Consider the following 17,282-nt stretch of genomic DNA (forward strand, 5'->3'; position numbering starts at 1 on the left):
GCATAGTAGCTGGCCTCCCTTTGCAGGATCCAAATATAGCTGTTCAGATGCAATGAGGGATGGGGGAGGAATCATCTTTCCTTTTATTATCTAATCAACTAACTGGCAAGACAACATGGCTAGAAATATTTCCATGGTCTGGGTGATGGATTCATTGACCCAAGTGAAACTCTGTGTCCACTAGCCTCTTTGTTTGTCTACTATACATTTTAGTGTGTTGTAGCGGATCTATATTGTGTTCTTCTGTACAGTGGACGCCTTTAAAATTTTGTACATTTTGAAAGATTGTAGCATTTCAAGTAGAATTCTCCATTCTGTACCCTGTAAATATTGCTGAAAGGAGTAAGATCTTTCAAAACAGTGGAATTTTTTAGTTTGCCCACTGTATTCATGGTAGCTTTACAACCTGCTCTTCTACTCATGGTGAATCTTTAGCTTAATAGGGAGATCTTTCTTATCTTGCCAATATACTAACAGCTGTTTCCTCAATTTTGAGGACCCTTGCCCTAGTAGTCACCCAAATGAAATCCTCAGTAGTTCTACAACTGGATCTATTTTATTTCTCTCTTTCCTACTTCAGACCAATAGCATTTCAATTCGGGACATTCTGACCACATAAGTCAGAAAGCTCCTCATTTCCACGGTTTCCTTAGCACAGCTCATTCCCTCTTTCATTAGATCTGGGGTCAGATAGCAATGAAACATTTATCTGAATGACTCTTAAAGGAAAGTTAAAAGTTAAACCAAATGGCTTTTAACCAAGTTAAAAGTTAAAGTTAAAACTGATCTATTCTTAGGTGCAAGCTCTGTCACATGCAGCTTTCTGCTGGGCCAACTGGAGGAGAAGTTTGTGTCTAAGTGCACCAGCAAGGAGAAACTTGGGATATGCATTTTCCCAGAAAATTGCCACATGTCTTTGCATAACAAATATAAACATATCTAGCATTTCCAGGTCCTTAAAAATCCATTCCTCTGGTTACATATATGAGTACTGTAAAAACATAGATGCAAATTATAGGTGTATTTGCATACTTGGATGCACCGCCATGTTCTTTAAGTTAAACATGTGCTAAAATGCTTTGCTGATACTGGGACCTGAAAGCTGTCTTGTTCTAATGACTATTTGGGGGACTATATGAATAAGTTTAGTGGTCCCAATCTAGTTTTCAATGGACAGGTATCCACATGACAAAAAGTATAATCACTGTTATGCTTGGTGTTAATTGACAACTTGGTTGGAGGTTCCGGCAGATAGCTCAAGCATTGAATGGGCATGAAAAGTGAACTATCCTGTCACCCCTGAAGATAGTCCCTTTAGGTCAGGGTTGAGGTGCATTGGAGGAGAGTTTACTTCACTACCCGTGCTGTACCTCTTATATGGATGAACAAAGGATTACACTCTCCAGGGTTGTCAAAATGGCACATTTCATGAGCACTAAATACACATGAAAATTTTAAAAGAAAATTTAAAAAGAAAAAGAAAAGCAGAGCTTACCACAGCTTTTTATGACAAGTGCGGTTGTCATAACTTTTATTTAAACAGTGTCTCTAGTGCTGTTTCTAGGTGCTGTTCTCTGTGAATGATTTAATCAGTCCAAAACAGGAGCAAATTCTTGCAGCATATTCGAAGGTTTGTAAATAAATAATACTGTGTACTCATTCTTGTCTTAGCACCCACTTAGGAATCTGAACTGGAGATGAAGGTACCAGTCATGTACCCATTTAAGTCTGGTAGCTTTGCTATTGACTGGAGTTGAGGGACTAGGTTGAGTTGGCACAAAATGTACCCAATGATGATATCAGTGGTGACAGGCAGGGTGCTGGAACAATTTTTATAGTGGGGGTACTGAAAGCCATTGAATCAAACTATAAACACCGTAAATAATGGAAAGCACTTCAAGCCAGGGGTGCACCTAGGGTGACAGGGTACTGTAAATTGGAAGCATCTTTCTTACTCCAAAATGATAATGTTCTCTTTCAATTTTCCCTAATGTACTGCCAAATGACTGCCAAATGACTGATAACATAAGCAGTGAACCGTATTAGTTGTAACTACAAAGGAAACATTTAATGACTGGATAATTCTTAGCAGTTGTCTGTGCCAAAATGATCAGAAGAAAGAAAAAAGTGCCACTAGTTAAATTTTTGTGAGATTCAAAACCTAGTAAATGCAAGCAAGTTTATGGATCCCATTTAATGTATTTTCAAGCAAGGCAGTGCATCGCCGGCCCTCATTCCAGATCAAAATTAGATACTGGGAAATGAAACATTAAAACCTCCCACTCGATTAGTTGATGATGGCTAGTGGTGTCTCAAAACAGAGGAGTTCACATCCTGCACAGAGATATAGAACTCCTCCATGAAGTTAAGATTTATGCAGGGGAGCACACACAAACACACATCCGGACCTCCAACCAGGGCTTTCCTGCAGGATCTGCAGGAGAGTGCAGCAATCCCCACGCAGGCACAGCCCTGGCCAGTTTCAGGGGAGATTCTCATCCCCCATTAGGGAGCATGTTTAAGCCATCCGAACATGCCCAGTAAGTAACATCTGCTGAAGCAGCTGTAGAAACGGAGAAGAGTGTGCAAAAATGGGGACGAGAAAGGGTGAGAGTCAGAGGTGAAAGTAAGCCGGTACGGGCCCATAAAAACACCGCCCGAGCCCAGCTGCCAGAGCTCTGGCAGTGCTTTAAAGGGCTTGGGGCTCCCCACAGCAGCCTGAGCCTCTGGCCCTTTAAATCACTGCCACAGCCCTGCAGCCGCTATGCCAGTCCTGGCCTGAGCTCTGCTACTCAGGATAGCAACAGCACGGCTTCTGCGGTGATTTAAAGGGCCTGGAGCTCCATGGTGGTGGGAGCCCTTGGCCCTTTAATTCACCCCTGAGCCCCCGGGCTCCCAACCACTTCTGCATCTGGTAGCTCCAGGGTGATTTAAAGGTCTTGGGGCTCCCAGCCATAGCCGGAGCCCCAGGGCCTTTAAATCTTGAACGGCCTCGCCTCTGCCAGTTGAGGCCATGCCCCACTCAGGACTGTGATGTACAGGTAAGTCCTTTAAACTACTTTCACCCCCGTGAGAGTTGCAAAAATAAGGGAGAAGGGCTGGCGCTCCATAGCGCCCCGTAGTCCTTACACATAAGGGTGGCACTAAAGTCCCAGCCCAGCCCAATGCCTACACAATGCAGTGGTGCTCTATCAGGAAAGCTGTAAACAGCTGCCCCGTAGGAATTGATCCAGTTACTCTCATGCCGACCCCATCTCCCCCCAGGGTTAAATGCTTCCTTCCAGCCACGGTTTAGGCGTTTAAAAGAATACCCTGCAATATAATCAGTGCTCGCGCACACGCTTTTTGCCCCACATACACTCAGCTGAAATCGGAGAAGTGGCATGAAACTGGGGCTAGGGGAGGGTAGCTGCCGACTGACAGCGCAGGCACCGCGCCACACCCTCATCCTTTTGCGCTTTTTTGCGTTCGTGTGCGTGCGTCTCCCCCAGCCACGTGCGCCTCCAGCTCTCAACCGGGAACCCTCATTTCCGACAGATTCACCGAAACGTTTACGTCCGATCCTCCAAGCGGATGAAAGTGACTCCCAGGGCTGGTTCAGGCCCATCTCTCTGTTATAGTGACGGGTCTAGCCCATGGCACGTAGAGCTGAATAATGGCTACAGTTTCGCCATCCCCCTTTGTTCAGAGAAGGGCGGCAGTTCTCGAGACCGCGGTTTCTCTCCACTGTGCTCCCCGGCCCACAGCAAAGGACAGGCTGGGGGAGGCAATGGTGGTTCTCTTTGGCCCCTGCCTGCACCCCGGGGCAAGGAACGGGTGGGGCAGTTTCTGACGCAGGACAGCGATTGTGTCAGGAGTTGCATCCCCCGGCGCAAAGCTGAGGATGCGATTTCTGACAGGGCTGTCTGTCAGCTAGCAGAAACTCCAGCTCCCGGACCTCGGGGTCAAGGGATGCGGCAAGCCCAGCGATCGCAGCGTCTGGAAATCGCTTACCCTGGACCAGGGGATGAGAACAGAAGAGGGGATGCAATTCTGGCAGAGTCCCCCTGTCACCTGGCACATTTGCCTTCTCCAGGACTTAGGATGAGGGGATGCTTTGTAAAGAATGGAGTAAATACTGATGTCAGCTATTGTCAGCATTTGCAACTGGATGCAAACTTAGAAAGAGATGCATTCATTGGCCCTACTCCGGCACCTCTGGGGCGGGACTAGGTAAAAGGCAAGCCTGAACCTGTCAGTCTTTAGGGCCGTGCTGACTGCGTTTCCTTGCCGCCTGTGCGGGCTCAGGCTGCATCTAAGCTGGGGGAGGGGAATCATGGCAGCTGTCCTTGGGGGTGGAGCCAATGACTGACCTGCAAGCATCGAAAAAGAGGTACAATGTATCCCCCCCTTCCCATTCCCCCCCTCCCGCCCAGGAAAATTAAAATCTGATATACAGACTGTAGATCCCTATGAATCCATCCTTGTTCATTGTGGAAGGTGCATGAGATCATCTGGGAGCTGCCTGGACGCCATGGAGCACATCCGAATGCCCAAGGTTGGTACCGGGGAGGCAAAGCGGAGGACGTTGGATGGCTGCAGTGATGAGTGATGACGAGGCTTCAGTGCTTAGCTCAGGAGAAGCCATCAGGAAAAAGATGTCTCTTGTGTGTTGATTTTTTTTTCTGGTTGGTATGGAAAGAGATTAGTTCATCTCTAATAATAAATAAAAATAAATAAAAATAAAGCCCTGCAGATATCAGGGATGAATATCAACCCATCTATCTGCTTTAACATTTTAGACAACTTCCTATTAAATTAGGCAAAATATTCTAAGACATGCAAAACATTGCTCTTTAAAGTTGATTGAGATGTATGAGACTGCTTAGTTACCCTGGCTCAGCCGTTGTTGCTAATGGAGACCCCATCCATGGTTGCTTTTGCTTACCTGAAGTAAGAACTCCCAAGCTTATCTCCTTTTCATATTCCTTTGCTTTTATTTTATTATTTTATTATCTTGGCCGAGATTTTATTTAGATTTTGGCATCTGGAATGTGCCTGGTCTAATCAGTATATTTGTATAGTTGTGCCGATTGGAGGTCTATATTTGTTAACAAAACTAGTCTTTGTCTAAACAGAAGGAAATGTGATTTCAGCATACCAAAATTCAGTATAACAGAAAACTCAGTCTGAAGCAAAAATTTAAATTGTAGCTACAAGTAACATATTTAATTGAGAGGAATAAATGCTAGTTTATTTATTTATGTTTTACTTTGGCTAAAACATTTTGTGTTTATAACCCTAAATCTGCGATTCAACACTGTTTTTATCTGGTTTGTGTATATTCCTGGTTCATTTTTGTTAGCCATCATGGTAACATAAATTCAAGATCAGGGCCTCTTGCTGCTGAACCAAGATTACTAGGCCTGTAGCTGCTGGACAGTGAATATGTTGTGAAAATAGAGTGGTTTTCTGCATCAGAAGAGGTCTTCTTTTTTCTTGGGATTTTGCTGCCTTCCTGGATAGAGGAAGAATACCTGTTTTTGGGGTCTGTTCTACTATGGAAGGAAACAACCATTGATAATAGTGTGCATAGATCTTCTGCCCATCACACAGTGAAAGTGTGCATGAGTAAAAATTGAAAATACTGACAGATAAGAACAAAAACCTAAACTAAAATAAATATTTGTGTTTCACTTTAGATAAAGGGCCTGATCCAGCTGCCATTAAGGCAGTGAGATTTGGCTCATTGGCTTTTCCAGAAGCAGGCTTTCAAATTGTTCCCACAATAAAAGAAAATATATTGTATATCAGATAATATTAAGGAGTGTAGTGTCAGTGACTTGGGACTCCCAATGTTTCTTTTGCATTTAATACTCTATTCAGAATTGGATGGCATTCAATCCTGGTCTCCCAGCCAACCCCTTACATTGTGTATCAGTAATAATGAAAGAAGTTACATCTCTGATATAATACGAGACATTTAGAATTAATATGTTTATTTAGAACATTAGTGTTATTACAAAATCCTTTGTAATCATAATAATAATAGTTGATGAGAAGACAAGATGCTAAATATGAAATAACTTTTGAAATAACTCGCCTGCCCAGTTACTCCCAGATACCACTGAAATATCACTGTTAGCAGCAGTTAGCTGAACTGCCTGGTAACAAAACAAAAATCTTTGGGTCCAATGTGAAAAAAAGAAATTACCAGAAAAATAACCATGTTGCGTTGATTTTGTCTTTAGTTTTTACCACCTGGAATTTAGTATAAAGCAGACCCCTTTCAATCCCAGCAACTTTAAACGAAATAAACGAGAATAGTGTGCAGGTAAAAGATATCATCACTGTGCTGTCAGTGTTTCTCTGAAATGGATTCCCTCACTCCATATCCACCATCAATCAAGTAACTGGCTTGTTCTGTGACTGTATCTCATAATACTGATACCCCCTTACACCCAAAGAACCCTAACCAGCCCCTCAAAACAAATGTCCCAGGAAATTAATAAAATCTAAAAATTCAAAAGAAAATCCCTACCCGAAGAGAATTTTTACCCTGAAAAGGGAGAAGTGCTGAGATTCCTTGAAATCTACTAGAGACTTATAATAATAAAAATAAAAAATAATTTGTGGAGATATACCTATCTCATAGAACTGGAAGGGACCCTGAAAGGTCATCAAGTCCAGCCCCTTGCCTTCACTAGCAGGACCAACTACTGATTTTTGCCCTAGATCCCTAAGTGCCCCACCCTCAGTGATTGAATTTACAACCCTGGGTTTAGCAGGCCAATGCTCAAACCACTGAGTTATCTTCCCCCCCACCAATTAGTGCTATTGTTTTTATGAAGAAAGCGCTTAGATGCTACTTTGATGGATGCCAGTATAAAACTCCAAGATAAACCAAAAGTGTTATACATATAGCTTTGTATATCCTGGCATGCAACTGTTCATTTCTATTTACTATTTTTAATAATCTATTATTATTTCACAAAAAGAGGGACTAGCCAATCTACTGTTCTACAGTCTACTACTTAATAACTGTCACGTCCTCCCTCAGAAATATATTGTGTAAAATATATACATATTTTAGGAATAGTGTATTGTGATGGGGCAAGGCCAGATGGCTACAGTAAAGTACTGAGAAACAAGTATGTTAGCCCCAGGCTAAACAAATCCCTAGTACCCTGGTAACCAAATGGCAGTTGCTCCAGGTTAATCAAGGCACCTAGAGCCAATTAAGAACTTTCTAGAAGGCAGTAGAGATAACTACTTTAATTAGAACACCTGCAGCCAATCAAGGCAGGCTAATCAGGGCACCTGGGTTTAAAAAGGCCCTCACTCCAGTCAGGCAGAGAGGAGCCAGAGGAGAAGTGTGTGAGGAGCTGGGAGCGAGAGCGTGTACTGCTGGAGGATTGAGGAGGACAAGTGTTATCAGACACCAGGAGGAAGGTCCTGTGGTGAGGATAAAGAAGGTGTTTGGAGGAGGCCATGGGGAAGTAGTCCAGGGAGTTGTAGCTGTCATGCAGCTGTTACAGGAGGCACTATAGATAGCTGCGATCCACAGGGCCCTGGGCTGAAACCCAGAGTAGAGGGCGGGCCCGGGTTCCCCCCCAGACCTCCCAACTCCTGATCAGACACAGGAGGAGCTGACCCAGACTGTGGGTTCCACAAGAGGGGAAGATCACTGAGGTGAACAAATCCGCCAATAAGCGCAAGACCCACCAAGGTAGAGGAGGAACTTTGTCACAGTATGAAATATAGTAAGTCTCTGAACTATAATTTATAGAGCTGTTTGAAAAAAAAATCAGATTTTAAAATTATCTACCAAAAAAGGGAGACAAATTTTCCACCAAAATTCATGAAAATTTCTGACTTTTCAACGAGTGATAATGATTTAGTTAAACAGATACACCTTTTTAATCTGAAGTCTCCTTAAGAATCATCCTTTTAGAAGTTGAGGGATTAAACTATGCTGCATTGATCAGGGTCCTTCCATTTCCAAATTTCACCATAATTCTGAAGGTGTGCTCCAAGCACAGTACCTTTTGGACAGTATTCAAGTCAAGTAGAGAAGCCCATTTTTGTCACAGTTGACTTCAGCCAGTTTATCAGTTCCCAATATACTGCAATTTGTGACTTGTTCCATTAAGCATTTTTTAATCATAGGGGCTGACTGAGTTATTTAAATACTCTATGGCCAAGAGAAAAAGATAAAAGGAATTTAAGAATTATGTACCAGTGGTATTTGGAAATGGTATATATGAATGTACAGCTTTTCCTGCAATTAGTGATAAGAGACTTATTATTATTTACAACATTTATTACAATATCACCTACATGCCTCAGTCAAGATCAGGTCTCTATTGGGTTTGGCACTGTACAGACATATAGTGAGGGATAGTCCCTGCCTCAAGGAGCTGACAGCCTGAGTAAATAAGACCAACAAGTGTGGGAAGAGAAACTGACACACAAAGAGGTAAAGTGACTTGCCCAAGGTCATAGAGCAGCTCAATGGAAAAGGCAGGAATAGAAAAGAGATCTCTTGATGCCTATGCCAATGTGCTAGCCACTAGACCACACTGCCTTAGTTCACTACTCTCTCATTTGCATACCTTAAGCTCTTTGAGAGCCATTCTCTTTCAAAAATTGTAGCCGGCATGGGAGTGGATGGCTATTACTGCCATTAGCACTGTTTAGGAACATGAATTCTTGCCACTGAAACATTCTGATTCTAGTGTGCGAGGACAGATTGAAAGCTATGTTTTCTACAAACCTGCTAAGATCCTGCCTTGTATTTCAAAGGGTGTTGTAGGTCTTCAGCACCAATCAGAATCAGGTCCAGTAACGGCAATAGAGTCATTCTACATTAAAAGAAGATATGGAGACCTTGAACAGAAAGCATTCCATTTCCAGTTACACATAAACCAATGCACATATTTCTAGTAACACATACAGTCATAATTAATTACACATAATTCATTGAATTTCCCAGTAAGTAATTACATAAGGCAGCATATGTATTATCCTATCGTAAGGACGTTGAACCTCTTCATACTGTAAATGCCTTCCTATGCAAGAGGGGCCTAATGACCAAATTTGGTAGCAGCTAACAATCACCCATTTGTTAAGCAGTGCTGTGCATACAATGAAAAAAAGGACTGTCTTTTTTAGAAGCAAAAATTAACAGTAAATCACTTTCTGCCATTAATATGAATCCGACAGAAAGGAACTTTAGAGAAGCTGCCAAAAACTGAAATTTTCACTAAGTGAAACTAGCAACCCACAACAGTCTTCAAAAATTGATAAACTATGTTCATGCACAGACTAAAAATACACTTTGTTAATCTATATAGAAATGTTTCTGACCATAGACATGTTAAGAGAAAAAAAGCCCAAAAGATACATTGGCTTCAAATGAAAATTTCATTCACTGTTGCTAGTGAAATATTACATTTTGTTTAGCCATATCTTGTAATATTCATCTTTCACTATGTATTGGCAGCAGGCCTTCTGAACTGCAATGTTATCGTAATGAATATACCAGATTGATCCCTCGTGTAATTCTGTTGTCTTCAGTGGAGTTATTTCAGCGATGCGTTTGGCTCAGTATCTCTTGTTAACATAGCACTTTGATGGGTAAGGTTGCTTTAGTGCTTCAATTTTTATGCAGTTATAAAAAGATCTATTTCAATAGTCTATAGCTCAGTAATTATTTAAGACAGTGGTTTTCAACTGGGGGTCCACAGCAAGGAGGTTTCATGGGGTCCACCAAAATAAATCGGGCTTCAGCCCTGGGCAGCGGGGTTCGGGCTTTGGCTTCAGCCCTACTTGGTGAGGCTCAGACTTTGGCTTCAGCCCTGGGTGGTGGGGCTTGGGCATCAGCCTGGTGGGGCTCGAGCTTTGGCTTGAGCCCTGCGCGGCGGTGTTAGGGCTCTGGCTTCAGCCCTGGGCAGCGAGGCTCGTGGAGGGATTGTTACTTTCACCCCTGACTCACCTTAGTGGGCCACCCGGTAACAAGTTTCACACTGAGTAAGTAAAACAAAAATAATATTTTTTTGATTTTTGTACCTATTTTATCATTCTCTTATATATTATACGTGTTTAACTGTATAACTATCAGTCTAATATAGCTTTTAAGCTACTGGATATGCAGAAAAAAAGCTGTGGCACAGGTGGGCTGTGGCATTGTTATAGCATGTTGGCGGGCATCAGAAATAAAAAGGTTGAGAACCCCTGATTTAAGATATAGATACCATAGTATGTGCTTATGACAATATTCTTGCCTGCCATATTACACTCCAAAGATAATTTTAAGTAGTCAGACTGAAAATTTGTATCAGAGTATTGTCTCCTTTAGTTTTAAATTAATTTTTAATTGCTTTCAACCAGTAAAAATAATAATACTGTGCATTTAGATAGTGCTTAGCCTACTCTTCTTCTGAGGAACTCAATGTGGTTTATTAAAGCTTTTTTCACACTTCTTCTGTGAGGATACAAATATTACATAATTACATATAGGGCACAAAAAATGTGGGTGATTTGCCCAATGTCCCATGTGGGTCAATGGTAGAGCCAGGAACAGAATCCAGGAGTACAGACTTCCACTTTCCTCTTATGATCACAAGACTATGTTCCCTAATGAGAGCAGAAGCTCATACTTGAATCATCCCTGTTGACTTGCCAACATTCCAGTTCAAATGTGTAGAACATATTACCTAAACTGATTACAAGATTCAAGTAGGTGAAAGTGGAAACAACTTCTGACTTCTGCTCTTTTACTTGCAAAAAAGCATGTGCCTTTTTTTTTGATAAATCACTATTGGAGCTATTTAATGATTATGTGACCAAATTATAACATGACCAGTTTCACTGCTACTGAATAGTACCCCATGACTTCACTTTTGAATGCTTGGCAAGAAGTCTGTGTTTTCCATGACCTTTATGTCTCAAAAGAATTGGACTGGAGGACTCCTCCACTTCAAGGACAACCTCAACTAAAGTTACTATTCTTTTTCTCTCTCTGCTATGTAGAGGCATAGCGATGATGGAGCTTGTTTGGCCCTTGCTCCCAATTGAGGCTTTGGGTCATTAACTTAAGACTACATCAGGTATTTGTAACACAGTGCAGACTCACCATGGCGGCATCTCCTGCGGGTCAGTCCAGAAATTAGCTCACACAGCCCTGGAGCACCCTCTATGGGCTGATGTCTTGCCCTGTTACTTGCCCCATTTTCTCCACCACCTCTAGCCCCATGTCCCTGCCAGACCCCGGTGCTCCTTACCTGGAGGTGCTGCTCTACAACAGTGCCCCCACACTCTGGGTTCCCCTCCCAGGGGAACCCCAACCCCCTATACACACCTTGCCTCAGTGGCTACTGCCATTCCTCATCTAGCCCCTTCTCTCAGGGGAAAACTGCAGTCTGTAATGGCCACTCATCACTGGCAAGGGGATTGGACCTGCTGCCTTTTGAGCCTCAGCTGCCTCCTTGCAGCCCTAGTACCTCCCTGGGCCTTTAGCAAGACCTCAGCCCAGGGACTCACCAGGCCAGGGCTCCTCAGCTCTGCCTGCCCTTCCCCAGCCCTGCTCTGTCTCAGGTACTCTGCTTGCTCTCCCAGGCAGCCTGGTCCTCTCTGCTCCCCAGCTGGAGCAAGAGTTTCTCTTACTCTCTCAACCTTCCCTTTTATCATGGCCAGCTGTGCCCTAATTGGGGTGCAACCACACCTGTGGCTGACCACCCAACCGGCCTCCCTTGGCTGCTTTTAACTCCTTTCTGACAGGAGCGGGGTGACCGTACAGTACTGTGACCTCCTTTGAGTGCCAAGATTTTTGTCTGCTTTCCAGGCACTGCGGTGGTCATTATTTACCATTCTGTTCTGTAGGCATGTAAAAGAATTCAGAAAGTACTGGTGCTTTTGCATTTGGAAACCATTGTTTGGTCTTTTACTGAGTTCAGAAGATTTTAGTTTAAATTTTGATTAGTCTTTTTCTTCTATTTTGAATATGATGACTGTATTTGACTTATATTTGAAATAATGGATTTTATACTCACTCCTTCACTTAACTGAACACGGCCTTGATGTCATGATTTTGTGACAGTGCATTATTGAGTTTTTCTTACAGATAAAACTCCTATTTTTAGGCCACAATTAGATTTTTTTAAAAGATTCCATTTGCTTAGGTTTTGTGCTTTGACCTTGACAATGAATCAGAATCTGGCTGCTAACGACATTTAAAATGTAATGCACTGGAAATCATTGTGATCAGACACTCCAGACATATATTTTCTAGAGATGGACAAAAACTTGAACTTCACATCTGAACCATTGGGAATATTTAGGGACAAAGGGTTGGATTTGAACCCCCCCAGATCTGTACCTAGTCCTAAAATTTTGGTTCTGGGTTGAATTAGAGTGCTGAAGGGGCTTGTTTACTAGTACTAGTTTGGATGTAGCCTAACTCTTACAAGAACAGCTATTCTCATAATATTTCATCATAACATTGTGGCAATCTTATGAAAACTGTTTTTCCTCTTCGGTGTTCACCATCTGTGATATTTGATTTCTTCCCCCCACGTTTATTTAGCAGTATTTTTGTTCCAGTGTCCTCTGTTAGTGTTACTTTAAATGACTTCCCTCTGTCTGCTCTCCATCCTCAGGTTCCACCGGCTAAGGCTGATCCTCTTAACAGTAGAGTTAATTTATTGCATACATCCTGTGTTCTGTCTGAATTTCAATATGTGTTAATTGTTCCTGTTTATAAAATGTGTCATTCATTCATAGCCTTCTGTAATTCACAATTTCTGGCCTATGGGGCTGATTCCAAGCTCACTTATGCAAGTGTAAATCAGGATTAACTCCATTAAAGTCCATGGGACTCATTCATCCGTGCCTCACAGTTCCTTTATGCCAGTGTAGTGGAGTCCATAATACGGCTGTAAGTGCCGCTGGAGAAATTCCGCCAATATTGAGGGAGCTCTTTAGTAGCTGTAGAGACAGCTTCTCAGGTACTACATCATCCTCCCCCACAGAAGTCCCAGGCATAAGAGATGTTCAGGGAGTTGGAGAAGACATGGCCAGAGTGTCCCTTAACCCCTAGCAATACATGGTTGCTGGAATTGGGCACAAGTTAGGGCAGGCCTCAGGGCTGCTCCAGCTTGCCCCAAGGGCCAAACCAACCTCGAGTAGCTCCCACAAGGGGGAGGCACAGAGGTGTCATAAAGCCCCAAATGCCCTCCTCCCTTCCCTATGCCAAACTGGAATGTAGTACAAGGGTGAAATTACAGGCCCAATGAAGTTTTACTGGTGTAAAATTGGTGTAAATCAGATCAGAACAAGGCCATATGTCTTGTTTTCTTTTGTCTCAGAATTGTTGGAATTTCAAAATTTTCTCTGAAAATTGTTGCCTAGGATCAAGTTCCTAACATACCTCTCTTTTTTTTCATCTGAGCTCAGAGTAGGTCACTCAACAGAAACTGCTATGTGGTCTGTAAAGACCTTGACAAGTCTAAATCAAGTGACTTGTCATTTCTCTTGATATTTTGGCTCTGCTGACAGTATTTGACATATTAGTACATGAAATACCGGTATGTAAATGATGTTGTTCATTTGGCACCAAATCCTGTCCCTATTAGAGTCAATGGCAAAACTGGCTTGATTTTACTTGGGAAGGATTGGAACTTTGGTGTCCAGTTTTGGTTTAAAGTTTACCTCTCTGAACTTTTTTTCCCCAGGTAGTTTGCAGTACTGTTTTTCCCTTGTGATTTCCTTTTTGGTGGATATTTGGGCTCTGTGCTTTATAAGCACCTCTTCCCCTTATGTCTTTACCTTCTCATTACACTAATCTACTTCTCTGGTTTTCAATATTGTTTTAGATCTGTCTTCCCATCTCCTTTTGTCTGAGTCACATCTCTAAATGGATGTATGCTAATCTCCCATTATAAAAGAAACAGAACTGTTTTTGGCATGCCCACTCATCTTGCCACTTTTGAGCCTTTTCTCATTGCATATTACAGTACTTCTGTGTCTGTAATACAGAATTTGAGTAACATCTTTGATTCTGGCCTGTTGTTTCACATGCAGACTTGATTAAGTTTTTAAGACCTGCTGATATAATTTATTAAACATTTGAAAAATCTACACTGGTTTATCAGTCATTAAAACTAAAAATCTGGTGAATGCAGTTGATTACTCTATACATAAGAATGGCTGTACTGGATCAGACCAAAGGTCCATCTAGCCCAGTATTTGTCTACAGACAGTGGCCAATGCCAGGTGCCCAAGAGGGAGTGAACCTAACAGGTAATGATCAAGTGATCTCTCTTGCCATCCATCACCACCCTCTGACAGACAGAGGCTAGGGACACCATTCCTTACCCATCCTGGCTAATAGCCATTAATGGACCTAACCTCCATGAATTTAGTTCTCTTTTAAACCCTGTTATATTCCTACCCTTCACAACCTCCTCAGGAACTTGTGGAAGTTCCATAACTTCATTGCTGATCAGCATTTACTGGCTATGTCCAAACTGCTGCCTGTCTAGAATCATGTGGCTCAGCTGATCATTTGTTGTTCATACTTGTGTTAAGTGAATCAGTTATTCAAATGCATTATACAGGAATTGTCATACCAGATCAGACCAGCAGTGCATCTAGTCCAGGGGCGGGCAAACTTTTTGGCCCGAGGGATGCATCGGGTTTTGGAATTTGTATAGCGGGCTGGTTAGGGGAGGGGGGCGTGGCCCGCTCCCCCTCCCGTTTCCTGCTTCTGGCCCCCTGACGGCCACCCTGGACTCCTGGCCCATCCAAATTCCCCTCTTCCCTGACAGCCCCCCTGGGATCCCTACCCCATTCACCCCTCCTGCTCCCTGTCCTCTGACCCCCCACCTCCCAAAACCCTTTCCCCTGACTGCCCTGCGCTGCCCCATCCAACCCCTCCTCTCCTTCCTGACTGCCCCGCCCCAAGACCCCTATCCCATCCAACCACCCCTTCTCCCTGTCCCCTGACTGCTCCCGGAACCCCCACCCCTGACTGCCCCCTGCTGCCTCATCCAACCCCTCCTCTCATTCCTGACTGCCCTCCTAGGACCCATGCTCCATCCATCCACCCCTTTTCCCTGATGGCCCCTGGAACCCCTGCCTCTGACTGCACCCCGCTACCCCATCCAACCACCCCCTCCTTTCTGACTGCCCCAACCCCTATCACACTCCCGGCCCCTGACCACCACCCCAAACTCACCTGTCCTCTATCCAACCCCCCAATCCACTATCCCCTTACCGTGCTGCTTGGAGCACTGGTGGCTGGCGGTGCTACAGCCATGCCTGGCTGGAGCCAGCCACAGAGCACTGGGTCAGGCTGAGCTCTGCAGCTGTGCTGCCCCAGGAACTCGTAGCCCCGCCCTCCAGAGCATCGTGCCGGCGGTGGCGCAGTGAGCTGAGGCTGCGGGGGAGGGAGAACAGCGGGGGAGGAGCCGGGGGCAAGCCTCCCAGGCCAGGAGCTCAAGGGCCAGGCAGGAGGGTCCCATGGGCTGGATGTGGCCCACAGGCCATAGTTTGCCCACCTCTGATGTAGTCCAATACAAACAGTCTCTGGAATCACCTGCCTATATGACATTTCTTTTAATTTATGTCCTGAAGCATGGGAGTTCACAAGCCTGATCCAAACCCCAGTTAAGTTAGTAGAAGACTTCCATTGACTTTAATGTGTTATAGCCTTCAGACATTTTTTAATCTTATTTTCATTGGTGACTTTTATTTTTATACAGCCAATGAAAGTTTGTGTCTAACAGCAGGGCTCTTCAGTTTTGGATGCTTTCCTACATGTGAGATTTGATTTTCATGAACATCCCTGCTCACAGTCTCTGGTTTGATTCTAGTGTAATCTTTTTTTTTTTCTTGCCATTCTGTCTAAATATCATGTTTTTCTCACAATGTGCAAGCTTGGAGGAACTTGCTCCCTTGTGAGATCCATGTCACTGACTCATTGTATTAATTGAAAAGGAAAAAAAGAGAATTTAGGCCTTTTTTTATTTTTATATTTTAGCTATTATTTTTCCTAGATCTTGTCTCTATTCATATTACATTGCTACAATTCTTGCAATGAATGATTTAATGTAAGTATTTTTCTTACTGTCATGAAATTGGCAGACTATCTCCAGATTTTTTATGCCAATCTTGTATATTTTCTATGTTAATCTTACTCAGGGAGGCATGAGATAGCTGAATTAAGCAGTGTAAAGTGTATAGTATAGCCACCATCTTTCAGTTTACAGACTGTGGTGATGCCTCTGCATCCAAAGTTTAAATTCCATTTAAAATATGAAACTGATCTTATTAAGCAGCTTGACTTGAACACTGCACGCTTGTTTGTGACTGATGTTCTGGAGAGTATTTATGGGGAACCTCTTGTTAAAATTCTGCTAACAAACTGTAGGGAGAATTAGGAGGATTTCCCTGAGTCCACTAGAGCAGTGGTTTTCAACCTTTTTTCATTTGCAGACACCTACAAAAGTTCAAATGGAGGTGCAGACCCCTTTGGAAATCTGAGACATAGTTGGCGGACCCCCAGGTGTCTGTGGACCACAGGTTGAAAACCACTGTGCTAGAGTTAACCTCTCTCTGGAGACTGCTCACCTATTCCTGACAGAAATCTCTTATCTCTGAGGCTCTACTACAATACACTGTTGACACACACATATTTTTGCATGTGCAATGGAGCAGCTTACTACAAATAGTAGGTATTTAAAAAATAATTTTTCCCAGGAAAGGATACTTCTTGGTTTCATGCATGGTCTTCCCTCCCCACTCCTGGTGATCATTGTGCTATGATGTAAGAATTCTTTGTATATTTTTTAGGAACAAAATACAAACATTTTGAGTAAGTGCAATAAGTTTGGCTGGCAAGAGGACTTGCTTCTTTTCATGGTTATAGCTACATGAAAGGATTTTTGTCTAAATGAGACACTAAATTGAGTCCCTAATCCTTCTCTTCCCCCGCCCCCCTTTCCTATGGGCACACACATTCCTAGTACATGAGGTTTATTGCAGGCTAAGGGTGAGAAATTTTGTGGGAACCCCTTGTTAAAATATTCACATTGTATCATTGGGTTATGTCAGTGGTCCCCAAACTTTTCAGGGTCACACCCCCCCCCTTACCCTTGTCCATGCCCGCCTCCCCCCAAGAACTGGGGCCAGGAGTGTGGCCACGGCTCGCGGGGTCAGGTGGGGGATGTGGACAGGGATAAGGGAGCTGAGATGGGCCTCAGCTGGGGCTGGGAGTAGGCTGGGGCAGGGAACAGAATTGC

At 43.3% G+C, this 17,282-nt stretch overlaps 1 protein-coding gene across 1 annotated transcript in view; it reads left to right on the forward strand.

Annotated features, from left to right (window-relative positions):
- The first annotated feature begins 4,322 nt into the window (after positions 1-4,322).
- MTMR7 (myotubularin related protein 7) overlaps positions 4,323-17,282 on the forward strand; it is a 93,015-nt gene continuing 80,055 nt past the window's right edge. Inside the window, exon 1 of the mRNA XM_075066432.1 lies at positions 4,323-4,537. Within this exon, the coding sequence (XP_074922533.1) occupies positions 4,484-4,537 (54 nt within the window). The 5' untranslated portion in view covers positions 4,323-4,483. The remainder of the gene's footprint in view (positions 4,538-17,282) is intronic.

The sequence above is a fragment of the Chelonoidis abingdonii genome, chromosome 5 (assembly GCF_003597395.2).
Source record: "Chelonoidis abingdonii isolate Lonesome George chromosome 5, CheloAbing_2.0, whole genome shotgun sequence".
Lineage (NCBI taxonomy): Eukaryota > Metazoa > Chordata > Testudines > Testudinidae > Chelonoidis > Chelonoidis abingdonii.